Here is a 21,599-nt window from a genome sequence, read left to right as displayed (position 1 = left end):
AAAGCACAGGGAATGTGGAATGCGGTCCATTAAGAGTCCTGTGAGGAAAAGCTTTCACAAATATGCACCTCGCTCCAGCGTCGCCTCCCGCTGACGTCAAAGCCCCGTTAAGAGCAAATCAGCACAGCAGTAATGCCCCTCTTCATGGAAATCGCTCTGCTGTTTCCAAAATATTTGCACTGCTGATTCTTGGCCAGAGAGTGTGCAAGTGTGTGTGTGTGTGTGTGTGTGTGTGTGTGTGTGTGTGTGATGACATCACCAGGGGAGCAGAGGGCAGGGAAGTTGGAAGGAGAAAGTGTTTGCAGTTAGACAGACAGACAGACTACAGAGAGCCAAGTCCTTCCTCTTTAAAAAGCAAAGTAACGTCCTTCCTCCCTCCCTCACTGTTACCACTGTGCAGAAAAACAGACGATGTTTACATGCAGACAAGAAAACAAGGTTACAGGGGGGAAACCAGGTTAGGCCAGAAATTGGATAACGCAGCTCATCAGTAATCACATTGTTCCCATACACTCCCTGATGCATCCCAACCTCAATCAGCAGATTTGGACAGATGACAAGTGTCCTACGACTTTTCTGGCACTGGATCCCCATGTTTTGGTCCATTTGGATGCATGACAGCTGTGAAGATCCCTAAGCAACAGCATTAACATAACGACAAATGAACTTGAATCAAAATATACCTGCATTATTGTTGACAGGACTCTAGAGCTGAATCTGTTTTCAGTAGGTGCCGATAATGAAACGTGAATTTCACCTTGTGGTGCTCGGTAACGAGTCTTTCTCCGTTTCCAATTTGTCAGCGTGAGTCAAAACTTCACGCAGGACTTTTCTGCTGGTCTTAGACGGCGGGCATCATTAGCTGCTCACACGGCTGCAGGTTACATGACTGATCGCTGACGATGGCCGCTTTTATCATCATTGCTTCAAACTCTTTCAGCTTTTCAGTCTCATTTCTTTCCTTGTTCTTTTCTGTCCAACATTTTCTCTCTCTCTCCCTTCCCCTGCTCCCCCGACTGCATGCTTTCCTCTGACAGCTAATGGAGCAGCACATAAATCTTTGATGATAAGTTGAGGTAATATTAATTAGAAAGCGTTTGCTCACACCAGAAAAGAAATAGTGCAATTATGGGCAGGAATAGAATACGCAGAGTGGATGTGTGTGTGTGTCATGGCTGCTGACAGACACTGTTTGAATGCGTGTGTGTATGGAGTTACGTATGTGTGTGTGAAGGAGTGCAGGTTCTCCCATATGTATGTGTTTGTTATTGTATCATTTTGAGTCACACCTTCCAGTGCGGCAGTAAACACAGCACAAAGAGGATTCAACACTCTGGGACGGCAGCAGAGGGCTTTGAAACAGGTCGTCCCCAGAGGGAAGGATGTGGGCTGAGAGGGATTCGTACGTGTGTGAGTATACACACACACAGAGAGAGAAAGGAAACACACGGGGGAATTTAACATCAGCTTATCTGAGTCATCGATATTAGATGAATCATGTCAGGCCTCACTTCTATATCAGAGAGAGAATATTTAAAAATGTAAAAATCAAACAGCACATCATCTGTGTGAGTGCTGTTTGACCTGAATGTGTGGATTTTGAGAGCCTTAACGGTAAACGTAACGTCTGGCGCATGGACATTACATCTGGCACAGTTATGGAGAGTCATTTCCTTTTTTAGTGCCAAGTTTGATCAACTCTCCTTTATTTCTATAGCAGCATGTGAACAGAGAGCGGCTGGTTATGAGAGCGCTGCCAGGTAGACGGAGGTCCAGCCTGACTTTAATTGGAGTTGAGCAGGCTGCTTGTTAAGACCTCTTAAGTTCTATTTAAAGAGCCGGCACATCTGCCCCCTGTTTGCCTTTCCAGGGCTGTAAAGCAGGGAGAGTGAGCGGAGGGTAAAGGGTGATGGAGGGGGCCACACACTCTTTATGACACACACACACACACACTTTAAATGCTCACACCAGACGAGGAGAGGGAGATTTGTCCGCTAAGATCAACCTTCTTGAAAGTGTCTCTGTGGCGGGTCCACTCAAGATGGCCGTCAAGGAAGACAGAGAAAAATCAGTGTTGTTATGGAAACAATATGAAGCTACAGTGCAGGGACCTTAACGCTTCACTATGCAGCTGTCAAAGGATCCAAATGGCAGCAACAGGTACACACACACACACACACCCAAACACAGATCCAATACAATCCACTATACTAAGACATGACTGAACACAACATGCTTATGGTTACCAAGGACACCAAAGGAATCTAACCTCTTACACAAAACATCATCATGACAAACTCTCGACATGAGCCAGAACTATACAATACACACTTCCCACTTCTGATCCTTCCTTCATATTATCTACCAGACACATTGTGAGCCTGTACGCTCTCTGACATTGTTGGATGTACAGAACCCTAAAAATGTATATACCTGAAGTATTTGTAGGATATCAGGATGTTCAGGTTCTCCTGTATTGGCTGACGACTTGATTGCCCGCGTTCTTGTTGGAGTACAAGCGGGACAAGAACATAACGCTGGAGAGACCCGGGTCGTAGCTCCGGGTTGTCATGTGTGTCATGTGTTCCTTACAGACACAAAGTTTTCAAATGTATGGATCTTTTAACATTTGAAAGGTCAAAAGTAGGAGTTGAGCTGGCTGTGGTCCCTGGAGAGCCTGTATGGAGGACAGCAGGATCAGGGGCCGATGGCGTAAGACCTCCCGCTCATTTCGCCCGCAGTACATGGCGCCATTTCTCCATACATCATTCTCCTATGTTTCTCTGTACAGCACGCACACCCTGCACGCGCACACCCACACACACGCACACAGCTTGCGGTCAATACATCCCATCAGGCATTTTTACTCTCTAATCCTCTAAATCACCGTACAAATTAGCCGTGGGAAGGCTTGACTGGGTTGAGAATAAACTAAAATTGGAAAACGTACACACACATAAATCGCCCTCTCTCCTCTATTACACACACACACACACACACACAGAAATAAGGGACCAAATCAATCCTAACTCTTATTTTTTCAGAGGAACAGTTGAGAAAATGACCTGATGTAACTTCACCCTCATGTGAGGGACAGCAGGGACATCCACTCTCTTGTCCGTCTCTCTCGTCGTATCGCTGTGCTGCCAGAGGGCCAGGACGAGCTGAACATCCTTCATCCTTCACAGTAAAGCCATTAAGATAAGACTTGGGAGTTTATTAGTTCTCGCCAGGTATTCAGCGGCTTCGTGATCTCGCCGTTCTCCCTCTCATCACACGACAGTAAATACCGTCCCTACATCTTTCCCGGGAATGTGACGCACCGCTGTCCTGAAGAAAACCTTGACTCTGTGACGCACTCAATCTGCTGGGAGGTCACAGCACAGCACCATGGATCCTGAAGCCCTACAATCATCTTGGAACAGCCTTTGTGGCGCACAGTTAAGGGACGATGATGCAGCACGATTCTTATTAAAAGTTATCATCGTCATTGTCACACGAAGGCCACGAGGTCTTTCTGTTCAAGTGTGAATAAAGGCTCTAGATATCATACATGCATGGCACAATACAAGAAAATCCTTGACAGCAGTTGTTGATAGTAGCTACTTTTCCAAACCGCCAGTTCGTGAAAACAATGAATGCTTCAGGTGTGAACGGCAAATCTGTCTGGGGTCAGAGTTTAATCTGCTGTAATTGCTCCCAAACAAACGCATCCAACAGAAAAATCCCATTTGAATCCGTGCAAGTATCTCCAAAGACGTGTGTACGTGTGTGTGTGTGTGTGTGTGTGTGTGTGTGTGTGTGTGTGTGTTTGTGTGTGTGTGTGTGTGTGTGTGTGTAGACCGGCCAGTTGGCAGCTTTGTTGTCCTGACTTAAATACATTTGCTGCTGCTGGGAAGGTAATTGCCACACAGTTGGGCGAGGCCATCGGGGGATCAAAAAAATATGTTTTTCAGCCCTCAGAAATATTGCAGAGCTCCATTTGTTTGGCTTTGAATCAAAATATCCAGTATGCTGCTTCTCAGTGAATTGTGTTTTTCTCCCACATATTTTCACAAACTACCTGAACCTTAATCCTCTTCCTCTCAAACCAAACAGGAAACGGACTTTTTGACGAGAGTTGTTTTCACTTTGGGCGAAATCTGTTCCTCGTTTCTAAACCAGAAGCTCCACAGGAAGACGGTGAGACGAGCGGCCGCCATGAGTCAAACTGCTGTGAGGGACGCTCTGAGTGACAGTCAGCCAATTAAACGCTGCAGATTAGGCGTGTTTACCTGCGATATGGGCACGGCGCATTTGAACGAGCTGTAAGGTTGAGATTGCCGCTTGGTCTCAGGCTTGGAGGAAGGTAGATCTCCATCATCTGCCTCGTTATCTGACAGTTATCGCAGGGATAGTCTTACACCGTAATCACTATAATCCCCTCTGCTATCGGGCTAATGGTAGGGATGGATGGCACTGGTTACCATAGGAACGAGAGATGATAATAAAGTGTGTCAGCATATATCTATCTATAGCCCGTTTACTTTTCATGTGTGTGTGTGTGTGGGCTGAGCCGATGGTTCCTCCATAGACACACTGCACCTGTGTGTGGGCGGGAAGCATCTCAGAACAGCATGATGACCAGTATGCGCTGCTATATTTTTACTCTCAGTTTGGGAATGTACTTGGTAGCACACTGAGTTAGCGCCGGCACGATCCAGAAGGGAGAAGGGAACGTTCGGATCATTCAGAACCTCCTAACGTTTTGACTTAAATAGACCCTGTGGCACAGCGCTGGCACTGCTAATGCTAATGCTAATGCTTCTTTAAAAAGTGACTGAATGCCTCATGAGGTCTTAATGTTGAGGCATGTTTAGGCTGACTCGCTTGGGTTAAGCCAACATTCTGAGGACACGCAAACACCTGCACACGTGGTTCTACTCTCACAAGACCGTGAGGAGCAGCTGGTAAGACCGTTGTCGCAGGTGTTACGTTTCAAAACCAAGCCACATAAAGTGAAACTCTGAGCTCTGTGAGGAAACCGCAGAATCCATTCAACCGCAAGAAACGATTCTCAACTCTTCCTTCATACTTGGTGCTGTTTCAGAAGCTTCCTGCGACCTCTCCAACTCCACGTCTTTCATCCTCTCTTTCGCAGCATCTCTGTTCCGTCCTGGTAAACCTGCCGTGTCTCGCTCCCCTCACCCGCTGTCCGCAGACAAGAGGGGGAAAGTGATTTTGTGCAGCTATTTTTGGTTCTCGTTCCATTGCAGAGAGTGGGAGATAGAGAGACATTCACACCTACACACACCTAATATGCACATGAAACTAAAGAGGGTGGAGGGGACCACAGAGAAGAATAAGCAGTAAATTTGATCAAGTGACAACTGGAGCTTTAGAACCTGCGGTGGTTATGATGAAAAATAATGGCCAACTACGAGCAATCCAGCCAAAGCCCTAATCGGTGTCAGAGGACACATTTTATGGTCGATCGCCGGACACTGATATTGTAGCCAAGTAAACACAAGGCCACTTTAACGCCCATTTCCCGTTTCAGGCGATAACATCATCAAGGCCAGGTTTGCTGAGGTAACGGAGATGTACCGAGCCCCTGTTTCAGCCTCTGAGCACCACGGTTAGACTTAAGTTGCCGCTGTAATAATGTTTTCCCTCTACCTCTACCTAAGAAGGTCACATACATTCTCGGCTGAGCAGAATGGCAATCCAAACTGAAGTGTTAAGGTGATAGTGAGATAGTTAGGAAACATAGACTCTTTGATGGAGGATCATGTCTCACAGTTTGCTGCATTCAGACTCCTTCAATTTCAAATTCATCTGTATTCATCTGATTGAAGTCACAACTCGCAGGGTTAAGTAGTGAGGTGAAGACGTGAAACATTAGAGCTTGCTTGTGCTCGTGCCTGCTTATCTCCCCTCTCCCATAATGTTGGTTGTAGCCGTCTAAAGACTTTCGAAATGCCTGACAAGGAACAAGGAATGTGTGAGACCGAACTCAAACCTTGTGACTTTCTTGAACTGTTGAATAACTCTAGGAAGGCTTGTTATTGTGACAAGCATGAGTTAATCAGTCCTGCTGACCCACAATCCTTCCTTCTGGAAAGCACAACAGCACTAATACACTGTTAAGCATCTTCATGTGGATAGAAAATATGAGCCCACATTCCCTTTGTCATAGTTACAGCATCCCACGGCAACATAAGTGGCACGACTGTAAACAAACCATGTAGCATACCAGAGCCAGTGAGAAGACTCAAACAAAACATTAAAAAAAGATAGCAATGACACACAAACTATGGATTCAACACAGAAATCTACCTTTTGAATTCGATCCAGAAAGTGTAGTTCACACAAAATAGCAACCAAGGCCCTGGCACGTTTAAGGTCATGAGTAAATTTAGGCTTATTCTACAAAAAGGTCACGATACCGGCCCGTGTTTGAGCTGGTGGAGTGCATCCTACACTCAGGTGACCTTGCAAGAGTTTAAAGCCTGAAATAGAGACTGACAGTCCAGGGAGAACGTCCCCAGGTAGGAGAACAGGCCACAGCTCCAGGCAAAGGGACCACGTGTCAACTCAACCATGCGGGTATGTGGTTATTCTAATGCATGATTATAAGAGTCCATCCAGAGTTAAAGCATTGAGAAATAAAGAGGTTCTGGAGTTTAAGAGGACACCTTCAAGTAAGGTCTCTGTACTTAGCTTACTGTAGGAGAAACTGCTATTGATGTAGGTCTTTACAGCACAATACCCATCAATGTTTGCAGCCGTGCGGGGCCGAGACGACAGCACAGGAGCAAATACAACCACCCGTCAAATCACAACAGTGCTCATTATCCCCATTTTCTTTACATCAGAGCCAAAACATCTTTTCACTGTGCGCTGCTGTGATTTATAAACTCCAAGAGTTCATTGTCACACCCACATGATGTGTTTACAATGTTTAGAACATTAAACCCTCTCTTCTTTTGGTAGATCCGTTCAATAATTTATAAGAAACGCAAATGGAAATTCTGTCTTGGCACCAGCAATAACAAGGTGGTCTGTGGTGTGTGCACGAGGCAGAAGGCAAGCGCTGGGAAATGGATGGCAAACCTCCAGCAGTGTTGATTTGTATCGTCAATCAATTCATCCGTCCGTTGGTTCAGCCTTTAATATGCAGTCTCACTGTGAGCAGCATAGTTGACGGGTCACCTCAGTCTCAGCGTCCACAGTTCTGTTATTTTCCCGCTGCAAACCAAAGCCTCCACCTCTTCTTTCACGTTAGAGCAGGCCGGCGTCATCGAGCTTGGATGTTGATTGGACTCACAGGAGGCGGAATGAAGAGGTGAACGACAAAACGCTCACCTTTCCTTTAGCAAAGATTTAACTTTTGCAGTGAAATATTTTGATACAATCCAATGACAGAAGCAACCATTCTTAAGCTGGGGCTTGACAATCAGCTGAGTTGCCGTGGTTACCCGGTTCCACAGGGAAGGAATGGGCACATGATGTCTCCAAATGTGTTCACACAGGGTTACTCACGTGTGTGTAGCTTTAGGTTAAGTTCATCATATGTTATACTGTACACGGCTCCTTAAAACACTCACACACTCACACACTCCATATCTGTACATTCAGTGAAGTGGAACCTTTCTCATATCAAAATTATGATGGAAATTGAGGATATTTGATGGATTAAATTGTTCCAAAATCCAATCAAAGTGAACCAACTTGTGGGCAGATTTTTTTTCCCACTTATTGATTATAAATGTAGAAGTATTTGATGACCTAATACTGGACAACACGATACTCTGGGCTGAAACTGAGTGTAACTAAGTGAATCCATTAAACACCATGAAAGTGTTCAGAGAAGGATTTTCTTGCTGTGTTTCTCAGAAAGGCTTCTGGCAACAGTGGGCTGTAACTTACAGGAGAAAGGCTGGTGGTTAAATGTCACAGCTTACCTCCAAGAATCTAGTTTCCAGGAGAAACTGCAGCGGTGAGACTCAAGCACAAGAGGACTGCAGGAATGTGGAAGGTGGCAAAGAAGAGGGTGATGTTCAACTCTCCTGAGACTCCTGTGACAAATCCTGGATAATGAACATACACACTACCTGCTTATAACTTTAACAGGCTGTTCATGTAGGTCACCGTCAACACTTCCCAGCCAAGAATAAACTGTTCCACACAGCTCCTGACATAAACGGAGTCGCTCAAACGCAGCCTGTGAAATGTCCTCTGGTAAACATGCAGAGGAGGACAAATCAACTTGAAGGTGCTCGACACTTGAAGCGACACACGGACGGCTGTGATGTCACGGAGCGCAAAGAGGCCCACGAGTTCCTCTAACTCACCACCATCAACCAGCCACCATCTCAGCCTCTGGCCATATTTGTACATATATCATCTCTGTCTCTTTGCAGTTACATGTTTGGCTAAAGACAACAACAAATTCCTGTCGTGTCCAAATCAAGTGGAAAGTAAAGCTCTGCTCTGATGTTTACTGATGGAGACCACACTTTGCAGATTTAGCAGCCGCCTCCAAACCGCGGCTGAAAAATGACACGTTCACTTCCTGTGATTTCTTAGCGAACAAGAGAGACGGAGGAGAGAAATAAATCATCTTTTCTTCGGCTTTGAAATCTAAACTTGGACCAAAGTGAGGTTTCATTAGCAAATTAGTCTCAAATCATAAATAATGAAAATAAACTGCAAAAAAATATCCATCTGTTCTGTTTCTCCATTCATCCTCCGCAGGGCTGCAGGGGGCTGGAGAAACATTTCCCAGCATTCACTGGGCAAGAGGCACAGGCAGGTCACCACTCTGGCACAGGCTGAACACACACAGGAGATATGTGTCTGTAATATGTGTGTGTGTTCATCTTAAATATCACAAGCTCACTTAAAGCCATACTGGTGAGTGTGTGCAAACAGAATTTGTTGCACAGCTCACTAAACCAGCCTCTCTCCAGAGTGTGACCATCTCATGTTGTGTTATGAAATAGCGTCCCTGGAGATAGAAGACATATACGCACACACACACGCTTGCACACACACACAGACACACAACAATCTAGGAAATGAGAATGGGCCTCATCGGTGGATAATGGACCATCACCAGCCATGATGGTTTCCTCTCCAAGAGTAAATGGCAGTAAATGGGATGTTGATTGAATCACAGCATTGTCATGTATACCAGATGGCAGGAACGCCTTGCACCTAACCATGACACCAAAGAAGCAAAGTGTGTCTAACGGGCCGCATGTAACTGCCCGACGCTGATCCTAAAGAAAACCCTTCAGCGAATGGAAACGTCTGATAACAGGAAACACAACATGAGAGGAAACACTTTGTGCGTGTGTGAGGTGGACCCTAGTCAGCGTCTTGTTTTCAGAGTCAGGATCTTGAAACAGCTTGATTTGTATTAGAAATGGGTAAAAAGAGGATCAATGTGCTAACCGCTGCTCAGTCCTGATCAACTCCATCACTTTATCAGGAGTTTGTGACTCGCAGACATTAATTGACTAAACAAACCTGATTTAGCCAACAGGCAGGAGTCTATCCGGGAATAGATTTGCCTGTGTGTTGTTGTGAGCCGACATGATTCCTAATGAGCTGTTAAGTGCCCAATTTTAAAGCAAGACAGCCTGCTGATCGAAAATGTTGATTCCCATTCTCCTGCACTCCTACACACACTGAATGAAGCACACGTCAGGACACAGTATGGTGCGCAGCATCTAAACAAAGCTAACCTCACTATATACCATTACATACATATATATTACATATACCAGTACAAAACAATTAAGGGTTTCTGCTTAGTGCACATTGTGGGACACATGATCAGTTCTTCTTCTGGTATCCCAAAGGAACCTTCACTGGGGCTCGTGTAGGTTTGAGTTGGAGACCCTCCGATCCAGCACAGAGATCAAGCTCAATGAAATAAAAATGTCCCAAAGCACATTTTCACTTCATAAGGGTAGAAAACACAGTTGTTCAAGCAATGAGTTGATGAGCTCTCCACATATTTCCAGCATTAAAAAGTGACAAGAAAATGGAAACAAAATGCAAATAAGCTACTTTCATTCCAGAGCTCCTCAAAGTTAGACACTACATAGATTAAACCCTGGTTACAAAGGACAACAAGATGCCATAACAACAGGAGAGCCCGTCCAACCACACGGCCACAGGAGAAACCCCCACACTGGCAAACATCCAGCATTCCTCCACCTCTGACCTCCATGTGAATGTGAACAAGACGCATCAGACGTAACACAATGCTCCCAACTGGGATCTATGAAATCTCAGTTGACATCACTTTATTATACATTCCACGTAACAATACTGTAAATACTGGAACACCACATCCCCATAAGGACGCCATCTTCTATAATTAAACCTGCTTGATTTCTCTGGAAACAAACCTCTCTGTCCTCTCTGTTCTCACAGCCGTTCTGCTCTGCCAGCCTGTGGATACATGAAATTAACTGCTGGCGTCATGGAAACAGGCTCCAGGACTCAACAATGGCAACCGATCTTGTTAAAGAGTGCTTATTGAAGGAGGTTTTAACTAAACAGCAATTACAAATAACCGTACTTTTCGTTGACGAGAATTGAGTCACCACAGGGAAATAAACACAATTGCAAATAAATGAATAAATCCTTTATTATAGTCGGAGGTAAAGCCTTAATCATTTTCTTCCACTTAATAACACTTCATGCTGTGGAAGATAAAACATGGAACAGTTCATATAGATGATGTCAGTCTTGGGGCTGATAAAGACGCTGTACTTTACCATCCTATACCTCTGCTAGCACTAATCCCTCTGCTGAAGACACAGGAGTTCTAATACTAGTATAGCGCCTCATGTCTCTGCTACACTACACTCTTTTCCTCCATCACACTGTTGCACTTCATTTCAGCAGTCAAGCTTCTCAGTTCTACAGTATTTTTGTTCCCTGGCCCCCCTGGGCATTGGTCGTGCTGGTGCAGGTGTGCAGCTCGCAACAAGCAGCATGATGGTCGATGAGAAGGAGAAAAGGGTGAAAGCACCAAATGGGTTTTTTGGCAAGCGTCGGATGCAGCAAATTACAAGATTCTGGCAAGACCTGCAAAGATGCTTATGTCACTGAACAATGTCACTGAGAGCCAAACCTCCCAGGCATCCGTCCAGCCAATCAGTCACTCACTCAACCAACCTGCTTCCTTACATTTACACCTCCCTGAATTTATTGGCAAACCAGCGCCTAAACAAGTAGCTGACGTTTGAAAAACTCCCAGCAGGATAGCAAAGTCAAAAGACAACATCCTATAAATAACATTCATTTGGCAACTACACGCAGAGTCACAAAATATGCAAAATGGAAACAAAAGAGCTTTGATGCTTGAGTAGAACCAAGTGTTCATTAATTTAAACTAACCAGAATGTGAAAAAAAACACACTTCAAGTCACGCTTTTGGAATTCACGCCATGAACGCAGCCTGACTGACCAGTAGGAGTCACTGGTGTAGAAAAAAAAGGACAAGAATCCCCCTCTTTATTGTCATAGTTCACATGAAAAAGACATTCAGGCGATTTGTAATACGCTCAAAAAGCACTGATCCACACTGAATGAGTCTGAGTGTCTTTGGCCTTCATAGAACGTCATTCCACTCTGACTCTGACTCACTATGGTTGTGAGTGAACTGAACAAAGCTAATGGAGAAATATAGCCGCCCTTCTGCAATGGAGATGTGCTTCAGTTTTGTTTCCTGCTTTAAGCACCCATGCTCCTGTAAAAACCTCATCTGCTCAATGCCGTCTCTGTCTTTGTATCTCCCAGCGTAATTCAGAGCCCCGTCTACGCTGCTCTTTCCCTTCAACACATGAAGGCAATAGAGAGCGTAATGGAACCCCAAATGAAAACTTTACACTCATCGGCCAAGGCCGTGTTTCTGGTGAGCGCAGGTTTGGGAAAACAGGCGTGCTGCCTGAGGCGGACAATGGCTGAGGTCAACCAAAGGTTGGTGTTTTTCTAAAACACAGGAAAACGGGTAATAGTGCCAAAGACAGAGGTGTGTGTGTGTGTGCGAGGACCACTGCAGCAGAGAAAGACATAATGGTAGACAGAGAGTGAGCACATCTATCTGTGTCTGCTGTGATGCATCACTTCTCTTTCCCTTTCCAGGAAAAAAAGGGCGCGGCGGCAGATGAATGGCCTCGTTCACAGGGCAGGAACACCATGGAGCTTTCCCTTAGGCACCCAAATGGGAAAATGATTATTTCTTGGCTAAGTGGTTCTGGTTAGATTTACGTGTGAAACCTATCTGACGCGTAACTTCAAATCAATTCCAAACGCCGAGGGTCATGTGGATTCTTGGTGTGAGGGTTCCACATCATAAAGCTGCCCGCTGTAGTTTTCAATCTGTCCAGCAAGCAGCCTGAACACCTATAGCACAAACTACTACACGTGTTGTGTGAGTGATTACATACTTAAACATCTAATCAATCAATCACATTTTAGATTAAACTCCCATAAACCCTTCAGTGTTAACACTCATGCTACATAATGATACATAAGTTATGAGGCACGCCTTCAAATAACGACCGTCTCAAAAATACAAGTGCTAAGCTGAGTTAGACCGTATTTATTACCTATAGATAGTACAAGGTCCGTTGTAGATCACAGAGTTTTGGGTCGGGAACACAATGGCTAGGGTGCTTCAGTACAAACTTACAGTGGTTGATTAATGATTCAGCCCTCACACAGATCTGCAATGTAGTGTGTTCTTTGTACTTTTTTGGACACACAAGTTCAAACAGTAACTTGGGATATGGGGGGGGAAATGGGTGGGAGTTACACGGAAAGCACGGATCCAGAGAGCCGAGGGACGATTAAGAGGACGGAGGATCCAGTTTCAGCGAGCAGCTGGTGTGGTTTGGTATTGCTAAACGGTTTCGTCAGCTGGTACGGTGTTTGTTAAACTTCCAAACACTCCGGTCCCAACATCTGCAGTAGTGGGGACTGCAATGACGCAACACAACCAGGCAGCAGACAGTAATCACTTCCCAGAGACAATACACACGGAGACGTGACCTTGCATGTCCCTGTGACTCCCATTCCATGCACACACACACACACACACACACACACACACACACACACACACACACACACACACACACACACACACACACACACACACACACACACACACACACACACACACACACACACACACACACTGTATAAGCACATGACCCTGGGGAATTTAAGAGGAAAAAACTCTCTGCGGACTTCCCCTCTTCCTCCATCCTCCCCCCCTCTCTTCACTCAAACTCAATGGTAAAATGACCTTTTTGCGCTCTCTCTTCGTCGGTCCTCCCGTGTTCCTTTGTCTTTCTGCTCTACCCTCGTCTCTCCCTCTTCCCCCTTCCCGCCCTCATCCTCACATTAACACCCCCGCCGCCCCCCACCCGTCCTCAGTCATAACAGCATTTGTGCCTTTCTTTCCATTCGTTCCATTCATCCTCCCATCCTCTCTCTCCTTTTAGACCAGGCAGGAAACATCCGCTTAACTTATCGGACGAGAGGGATGACACTCGGCTCAATGTGCAACGTCACGATAAGAACCAACCCCTGCCTCCTCTACAGTTGCTCTTACTACAGCACCGACAAGACCCTTTTCTCCGCATTAGGACTGCCAACAAATGACGCTGTGCTCCTGGGGACTCATCCAAACAGGGCTTTATCTATGCAAGAAAGAAAAGGAGGGAAATGTTGGTGCAGCTACTGTTTGGAAGTATGGAGACGTGCATCATAGATAGATGCTTGTGCTTTGCTCAGCCTGGGATTCAGAGTAGAACCAGAGTTTAGTTTGCGTTGGAGTCCGTACACAAACATCGAATACTGGTTAAATAATTGAAATAGAGAGGAGATAAATCGATTGACAGTATAGAGGAGACTGACAGGCCCAGCACAGAGAGTTCACTAAAAACAATTCCTTTTCCATCTTTCCATCTCAGTTTAGTTTTCCTTGTGCAGCTTGGTTTACGTAATCTTAAGACTGCCATGCATTTGGTCTGACTTATGACGGAACTACTCCTCTCAGTGGCAACTTGTAGTGACAGGAAGTTGAATACACCAGGGGCTGTTGATAAGGAAGCCATATTGTTAACCACCACATTCTTCGTTGTTCACACCGGCAATCGGAACAGACGCAGTCAGATGCACATGAAATGGATGACACGTGTATGCAACCCACATGACTGAGTGTCACGTACACACACGTACACACAAAAGGTGCTAGGGTACACGTGTGAAATACCTTCACAAATACACATCTGCCAGTAAAAACACCTAAACCGGAGGATGACATTTTCCTTTTCAAGTCAAGTCAATGGTGTAACGCCTGACTCACTGTTTGTCAATACAAAACACAAACAGATAAATAAATGTCTTACTCTGCACTTGGCAAATGTGTACAGCCATTAAACTCAGCTTAATCATAAAATGTTATACTTCAATTAGTCACTTCCTCAGTTCCCAGAATGCCTTTAAAGACTCCACAAAAATGGGAATGAGCACGACATGCCAGATCTACAGTGGAAGAAGTGACATTTACTGAGTTCAAAACTGTGAATTTAGAGTCAAATAAAAGACAAGAAGGCACAGAGCTGTGTTCAGCGAGCACTTCACTTTACATCCATCCCCCCATTTCTTAAAATAACTGTTCCAGTGAGAAACGGTTTCATTATTTCGCCAATACATTGCTTGTGAAAAGGTTTATTGTGAGTTTTGTTTCTTTATGAGAGACCAAAAACCATCCGGCTTTCATCTCTCCATCTGAGGTGAGCGGACGTTTGCATGACTCTGCGATTACATTACATTACATTACATTACATTACGTTCATTTAGCAGACGCTTTTATCCAAAGCGACTTACAATAAGTGCGTTCAACAAAAGGTAGATAAGAGAACTTCAGGTCACAAGAAATCGTAAGCGCGTTGCACTGCGATGCAGTGAGACAGTGAGACAGTGAGACAATTATTCAGGCTCAGTCAACCCACAAAAACACCCATGAATCACAACAACATAATCAATGGGGATGAGAAGGACCAGGAGGTAAAAATAGAAACATCATGGGTGATAATTGAAAAAGGTGCCATTGTGGCTCATGACAACATGCCAGGACAGGAGAGCAATCATGTCCAGCTTCTATTTTTAGACCGAGTCGTGAGCGTGAACACACCAAATTGGCTGATTACAGGCAGCAGGCTGTTCTCTCTCAGATCAATCAGTGTGTGGAAGGAGCAGCTATTAGTATGAAACACCACTAAATGGATTTGCCGTGGAGACCCCTGCCTGCCTGGTCACACTTTGTATCAGTATCAGCGTTATGTTAGGGCCACCGTGTGCAGCGTGACTTTAACGCAATGCAAACTCTCCATGTAACTCTGTATGTTTTTGTATGTATGTATGTATGTATGTATGTATGTATGTATGTTTGTATGTATGTGTGTGTGTGTGTGTGTGTGTGTGTGTGTGTGTGTGTGTGTGTGTGTGTGTGTGTGTGTCACTGAGCTGGAGAGTGTGTGAGAGGGAGGGGCAAAGCAAGCATCAAGTTAAACCGTAACAGAAGAGCAAAGCAGACTGTATGTAGACTTCTATTAAATAAATAAAAATGTTCTGGGAATCACTAATAAATTTGCTTGAGATTTGATTGACTGATCCATGACTGCTACAATAAATTAGAATTATTTTGAACTCTGTCCAGACATTATGAGACTGTAGTATCTTTATAAAATCACTTAATTAATCCAATTAATGAAACTAATGTGTTTGTATCTTCTGCTATATAAACAAATGAACAGAAATGAAGTCAGCTCGGGCTAAGCAGAGCTGTTTAAAATGGACTCAATGGCGTCTTAAGTATCACTTTGTGGTGAAAAGGAGAAAGAGAGAGAATTGAGTGTTCCAAGTTCATCTGAATGCATTCCTCAAAGTTCGTGCAGTTTGTTTCACGGCGCTTCATTTTACACGTCTGGGTCAGCAAACCACTAACATTTCCTAACGTGTTGGTTTCCAGCCCTCCGAGCAGAACTCCGGCTCGGCGGAGGTGAGAAAGCCCGGAGAAGTGTTTTAAAATGGAAGGGAACTCACCTCCTCCACAGTGAGCGGCATACATATCCTGTACTCCTTCAGCAACATCTTCCCCTCGGCGCGTCTGGTTCTGCTCACAATGTGTCAAAGCGGCCAAGTCAACGTTCCCCCCGCGTCTCTCTACGGGATGCGTCTTTTATCGGACGTGTCAGTGCCCGGGTTAGGACTTACACCCCGCGGCGTGGCTGTGCTCTTTCATCGGAACCAGCGGACACTTTCTCCGGTGAGGGCAGAGTGCGGAACGGGCCAGGAGGAGCTCGACTCAGGCTCAGGCTCAGGCTCGGGCTCAGGCTCAGCGTGAGTGCGTGTCCCTCCTCTCAACGAGCACAGTGGAGCGGCGCGCACACACGGCAATCGGCGAGCAGCACGCCCGGAACACGGACAGGATGCGCCTTCACAATAAAAGAGCGCATGGTACAAAACAAGACAACTGAAGGGGCGTCAAGGGAGACAACACCCATCTGTATCCACCAAATCCTGTTGAATCACAGGGATTTTTCACATATACTTGAATTTGCTGCATTTAGTTTGAGTCATCAGCACTGTCCCCCAAAACAACAACACCCAAAGCTACAAAGAATGTTCTGAATGATGCACAACACACATTTGTGACAGAACGTTCATCAGTGATCTTTACGGCGCCCTGATTCTTTAAATGGTGGAACTATTTTTGTGTGTGTCTTAACTGCCCTCTGAATAATTTACTCGATAGCAATCAACTTCAAAATCTCGTTCTTTGATATCCAGGCATGGGTCTGTACTTTCAACTAACTTTGAATTGGGATCATCTGTGATTTTGCAATAGCCTCAGTTGTTGATGCTGGCAACCATCAAATGTTGCTCTGATGTAAACAATGTGAATGACATACAGGCCTCACGGGAAAACTCTTTATAATCTATATTTTGTCTTGCAGTAGATCAATGAATTTGTGATGAATTCATCAGTTTTGTCATTTCATGCGTGGTATGTTGACAAAATGTATTTTGCAGTATATATTTGACGAACTTGAATTAAACATAGTTGGTAAGTGGGGCATTTGAAAGTGTAAAAAGCGAGGGCCGGCCCTGAATAGGAGGACAATCCAGCATGTGACTATGGCTATGAATAACTGACCCTTAGGACATCACAAGGTTTACTTCATGTTGGTGATGAAAACAGTAAATAAAGCAACTCCCACAACTGTTAAATGTTGTAAACTGTTAAATGTTGTAAATTACAGTTTCCCAATTTAAAAACAAAATAATCTGATCCACATCCTGTTTGGGTCTCAGTTTAAGAATGAACAGGACCAAGCTCAAACTGTTGGTTTCATTTAACGTTTCATCTAAATAATTATTTTGACGAGTGCTGCTAACAAACAGAGAGATAGACAAAGCACACGGAAACAACACGGAAGAAAATACAACTTCAACATCATTCCTAATGTTTTAGAAGTCCTAAGGTTCCATCTTTCAGGAATGTTCGGTTTGGCTTTTATTTTGGAAATATTTGACCGGATAGCACATGTCGTATCTGCCGCTGGAAACACACTGCTCTGCACCGCTAGGTAGAGAATAAAACAATACAACGCACAAATTAGTCAAGCGATGTGCTCTTTAATGCATAGTTCCAGTTCGTTAGTTGATATCTGAACTTTAAGGCTTTTGAGCCTTCACACAAAGTGCCCGAGGAGGGGAGAGGAGACGAGAGGAGGCGAAGCAGCTGAGGCCACCGCTCAGCCCGCTGAGCTCGACCACCAACACAGGAAACTGTTTGAAGTTTACTGCAGCCCCCACCCCATCACGTGCTCTCTGTCACTCTTTCCCCTTCAACACACACACAGTCTCTCCTCCCCTCCATGTCTGTCTGTCTCTCTTTTTCACACACCAAATATTGATTATTATTGACTATCTGGAAAATCGATGAATCCACTGATTAGTTCAATTATTAATCGAGTAGTCTATATTTGTACAGTACACTTAGCTCTGAGTATCTCTCCGTCATAGTCAGAGTTTCTTACAGTAAGAGAGTTCAGAGGGAGACAACTACAACTTCCCCCAACTAATAGTTCAATTCCAGGTACAGAAAACACTTGAACAGTTTTCAGACCTTCAGGCTTCAATCATTCAGGTTCTTGATGCACATTCAGCAAAAATCTTCAGCATTTGCAATCAGAGCGCAGAATCCTTCAGGAAATGCATTTCTACTATTTCTGCTTCTACTTTTAGCACCTTCACATTTGTCAAATATAAATTTCCATCGATTATTCTGTCAAATGGCGGCGTAGTCAATTATAATCAATTACTTGTGACAGCTCGGAATTATGTTTCTGTCCTCCTCACGATGATGCTAATGCTCTCATCCAAGCCTACATCTGTGACAACACTGCTCTTGATGATTAATGAGTCTCCTTTTAGATCGTCAGGACGCAGTTACATAGAGCTCTAACAGAGGCAACAATGCAGACACATCACAGTCACAGTCAGCTGTAATTAAGGGTGGGCTGGCAGTGGAGGAGGCATTGACACCTGTGATTTATTAGGGTCGACTCAGCAGATTTCACGCTGATATTCCCGCTCTGAAGATGCTGACAAACGACATTTTGTGCTGTCAGCGAGCATTCACCCATTTTATCACAGAATGTTTTCATGTCAGTGTAGAAAACTATGTTTAGACCACCACAGAACACTGAAGCACTCAGCAGCTACCTAGATGAGCAATGATTCAGACAGTGTTACCTCTCTATCTTTACACAAAGAAACTGTTTGTAAATACATTTAGGACAATAACATATCTGTGTTATCTTATATATGTGCAAAACATGCTTCATTGTCCATGTGGCCGTGTTAACTCATTCTATTAGATGTGGAATAGAAAACTGGCTGACATTACAATTTAATTAAAGGTCACAACCTGCACCGATTGAAAATATATTTGTCACAATATTCCCCCGCCCCCCTCCACCCATTAAACGTGTGGCCTCAGACGGTTGCGCTGTAGGAAACCTGAATATCCAGTGTTTAAAAGCAATTCTTGGCCTCTAATGTTTTCCAACATGGCCTCAAGTAGTGTGGCGGCAACAACTGTGACATTATTCATTACATTACATTACGAGCATTTGGCAGACGCTTTTATCCAAAGCGAGTTACATTACATTACCACCCTTCGCAGAGGGGGGAGCAATTGAGGGTTCGGTGCCTTGCTCAGGGGCTCCTCGGCAGGGGCCCGAACTGGCAACCCTCCGGTTCCCAAGCGGAAGCACTACCCACTGAGCCACTGCCTCCCTATTCATGATGATGATGATGTTCTCCAATGTGGTTTCAAAGTAGTGTGGTGACATAATTCGCCTCATCCATTCTGGCTCTCATCTCCCACTACTATAACTTGTGTCCTGGAAACAAAACCTATAACATAAAAATGTAAATTACACGCTGGACCAATGAACAATGTTTCTGCTATGTTTGAAGGCGACCAGAGGAATGGTGATCGTTGCAACACACACAAACATACACACTCTCCAGTTATAGTAGACTAGAGGGATTTAGAAAGTACTTGATGAATCAGCTAAATTATGAATTCATTAACAGGTTATACATTTATAAGTTTTTATCAATCTTAAATAAATATCATCAACCAAATTGCCTGCAGACATCTTGATAAGAGATTTCTCAAGACAGCTCCAGTCTTGCAAAGAAAGACAGATTTGACAAAGACAAAGTCTTCATTCATTTTTCTCAGAAGCTTCCCATACAGATCAGCTTGTTAAACTACCCAGTCTTAATAATTCATTTCAAACAGGCAGTGTTAATCTAAACCCAAACCCTGAAGGTTACGGTTCATGGAACAGTGATGAGCTTTCATGTGAGAGCTTTCATCTCTGAAACCAACTAACCGTGAACCTTATGACGACATCACCATTTCAATAAGGTCTGTGTTGATTAGAAAGCAGATTAGAGCCTGATGTCATCTGACCTAATTCACATCAATAACACACAGATCTGCCAGCTTTCGGACAGAGAGAGCTCAATAGCTCCGTCCCACTTTCAGCAGCCCACACAAATGTACAACAGAAACAGAGGAAACATTTTGCTTCCTGTTTCCTTCATTGTCATCTAGTGGTGAATTATGCAAGAGCGCCGTCCTTCAGAGTAAAGCTCAGTCAAAATCCTGCACATTAGTGTGACCTCACAATATAGAACTGTGGAGCTCATTGGTGGCAGTGAGATACATAGTATTGATGATGATAATGGTGATGATCACCAACAAGGCCTCAGGTTGTTGTCCTCTTGAGATGAGCTCTTCCTGGTGTTGTCTGAAAAGCAATGATCAAAGCAATCAGAGGCCCTGTTCTATATTTATCCTTAGGAGAGATTTCAGTGCACAAGAAAACTATTGAGAAGACCTATAAGAAGTCCACCAAGCCACTGTTGCCTCCAGCAGATACATGATGTCTTGTTTTCATTTTTGGGTTAAAGCTGTCAGAGAAGTTTTATAATATGACCAAGGGGTGTCTGACCTCTCATATTATCTTTAGTTGTCACAATAAAGGCAATAAGCGGGGCGCAGGGCAAAGGGGAGAAGCTGCTGGAGGACCTCTGAAGAACAGAGCACAGAAAGAACAAGGAGGGAGAGAAAAGGAAGAAGGCCACAAGCTAAAAACAACATCTTGAGATTCATGATTGTGCCGTGTGCTGGCTGACACCAACAGAACGACAATCACTTTGATTTAATTGTTGCTTGAATTATTAATGTGAAGCAAATGTAGCAAATGCAACAAGAATGGAGAGAGGACTCTGAGGTTGTTCTGGTTAACCTAGACACTGTATTTGCAGGCAGATGAAAGAGAATAGGACATGGATTGGAGTAAATAGAGACATGACTTCAGATAAGAATGTCATAAGTTTGATGCATACAATAAACATACATATTTCAGATGTTAGTGTATAAATATAATTGCAACCTCGCAAAACTCTAACCCAAGTCTCACTATGTCATTGTGATTGACGTTTAAACCAGTAGTCACCACATATACTGCACATCCTGAAGAAGCTCAGATGGATCGGACAGCTTTTAAAGCAGTAGTGCCCCCTGTTGGGTTCTGCCTGAACACCGATAACTGTCTCTGTTTCCACCAGCCTCCATCCTCCAGGTCACGTTGAGTGTTTCGGGCCTGCAGGTCTGTGCTGAACGTGCACCAGGATCAGACGGGGTCCAGGTCCAGGCTGGGGGACTTTAATTATGGAGGCAAAATTAGTCATTCAAAGAGGTGAATGTGAATATAGGAATGTCTAAAGCGACCTCTACTGGTGCACTTTTATCATTGCATTTTGCGTTCATTCATACATGCACGTCGCGCTCGAACTCCATTCACTAAGATTTTCATTCACACCATTTAAGAGATGATGAATGAGGCTTTCCTTTTCTGAATGTGTGACTGTCCCACTTCATTAAAACTTCATAGATTCATAATTGAAGTGAGTTTTGTAGGCCATAC

The 21,599-nt window shown here is 44.3% G+C and overlaps 1 protein-coding gene across 1 annotated transcript in view; it reads right to left on the bottom strand.

Moving 5' to 3' along the window:
- LOC143016681 (cytoplasmic phosphatidylinositol transfer protein 1-like) overlaps positions 1-16,464 on the bottom strand; it is a 56,362-nt gene extending 39,898 nt beyond the window's left edge. Inside the window, exon 1 of the mRNA XM_076171132.1 lies at positions 16,126-16,464. Within this exon, the coding sequence (XP_076027247.1) occupies positions 16,126-16,173 (48 nt within the window). The 5' untranslated portion in view covers positions 16,174-16,464. The remainder of the gene's footprint in view (positions 1-16,125) is intronic.
- Positions 16,465-21,599: the final 5,135 nt, after the last annotated feature.

Source organism: Genypterus blacodes, unplaced genomic scaffold, assembly GCF_046128005.1.
Source record: "Genypterus blacodes isolate CSIRO-AG114 ecotype Tasmania unplaced genomic scaffold, CSIRO-AGI_Gbla_v1 ptg000240l_1, whole genome shotgun sequence".
Lineage (NCBI taxonomy): Eukaryota > Metazoa > Chordata > Actinopteri > Ophidiiformes > Ophidiidae > Genypterus > Genypterus blacodes.
This window is presented reverse-complemented; position numbering and strand designations above follow the sequence as displayed.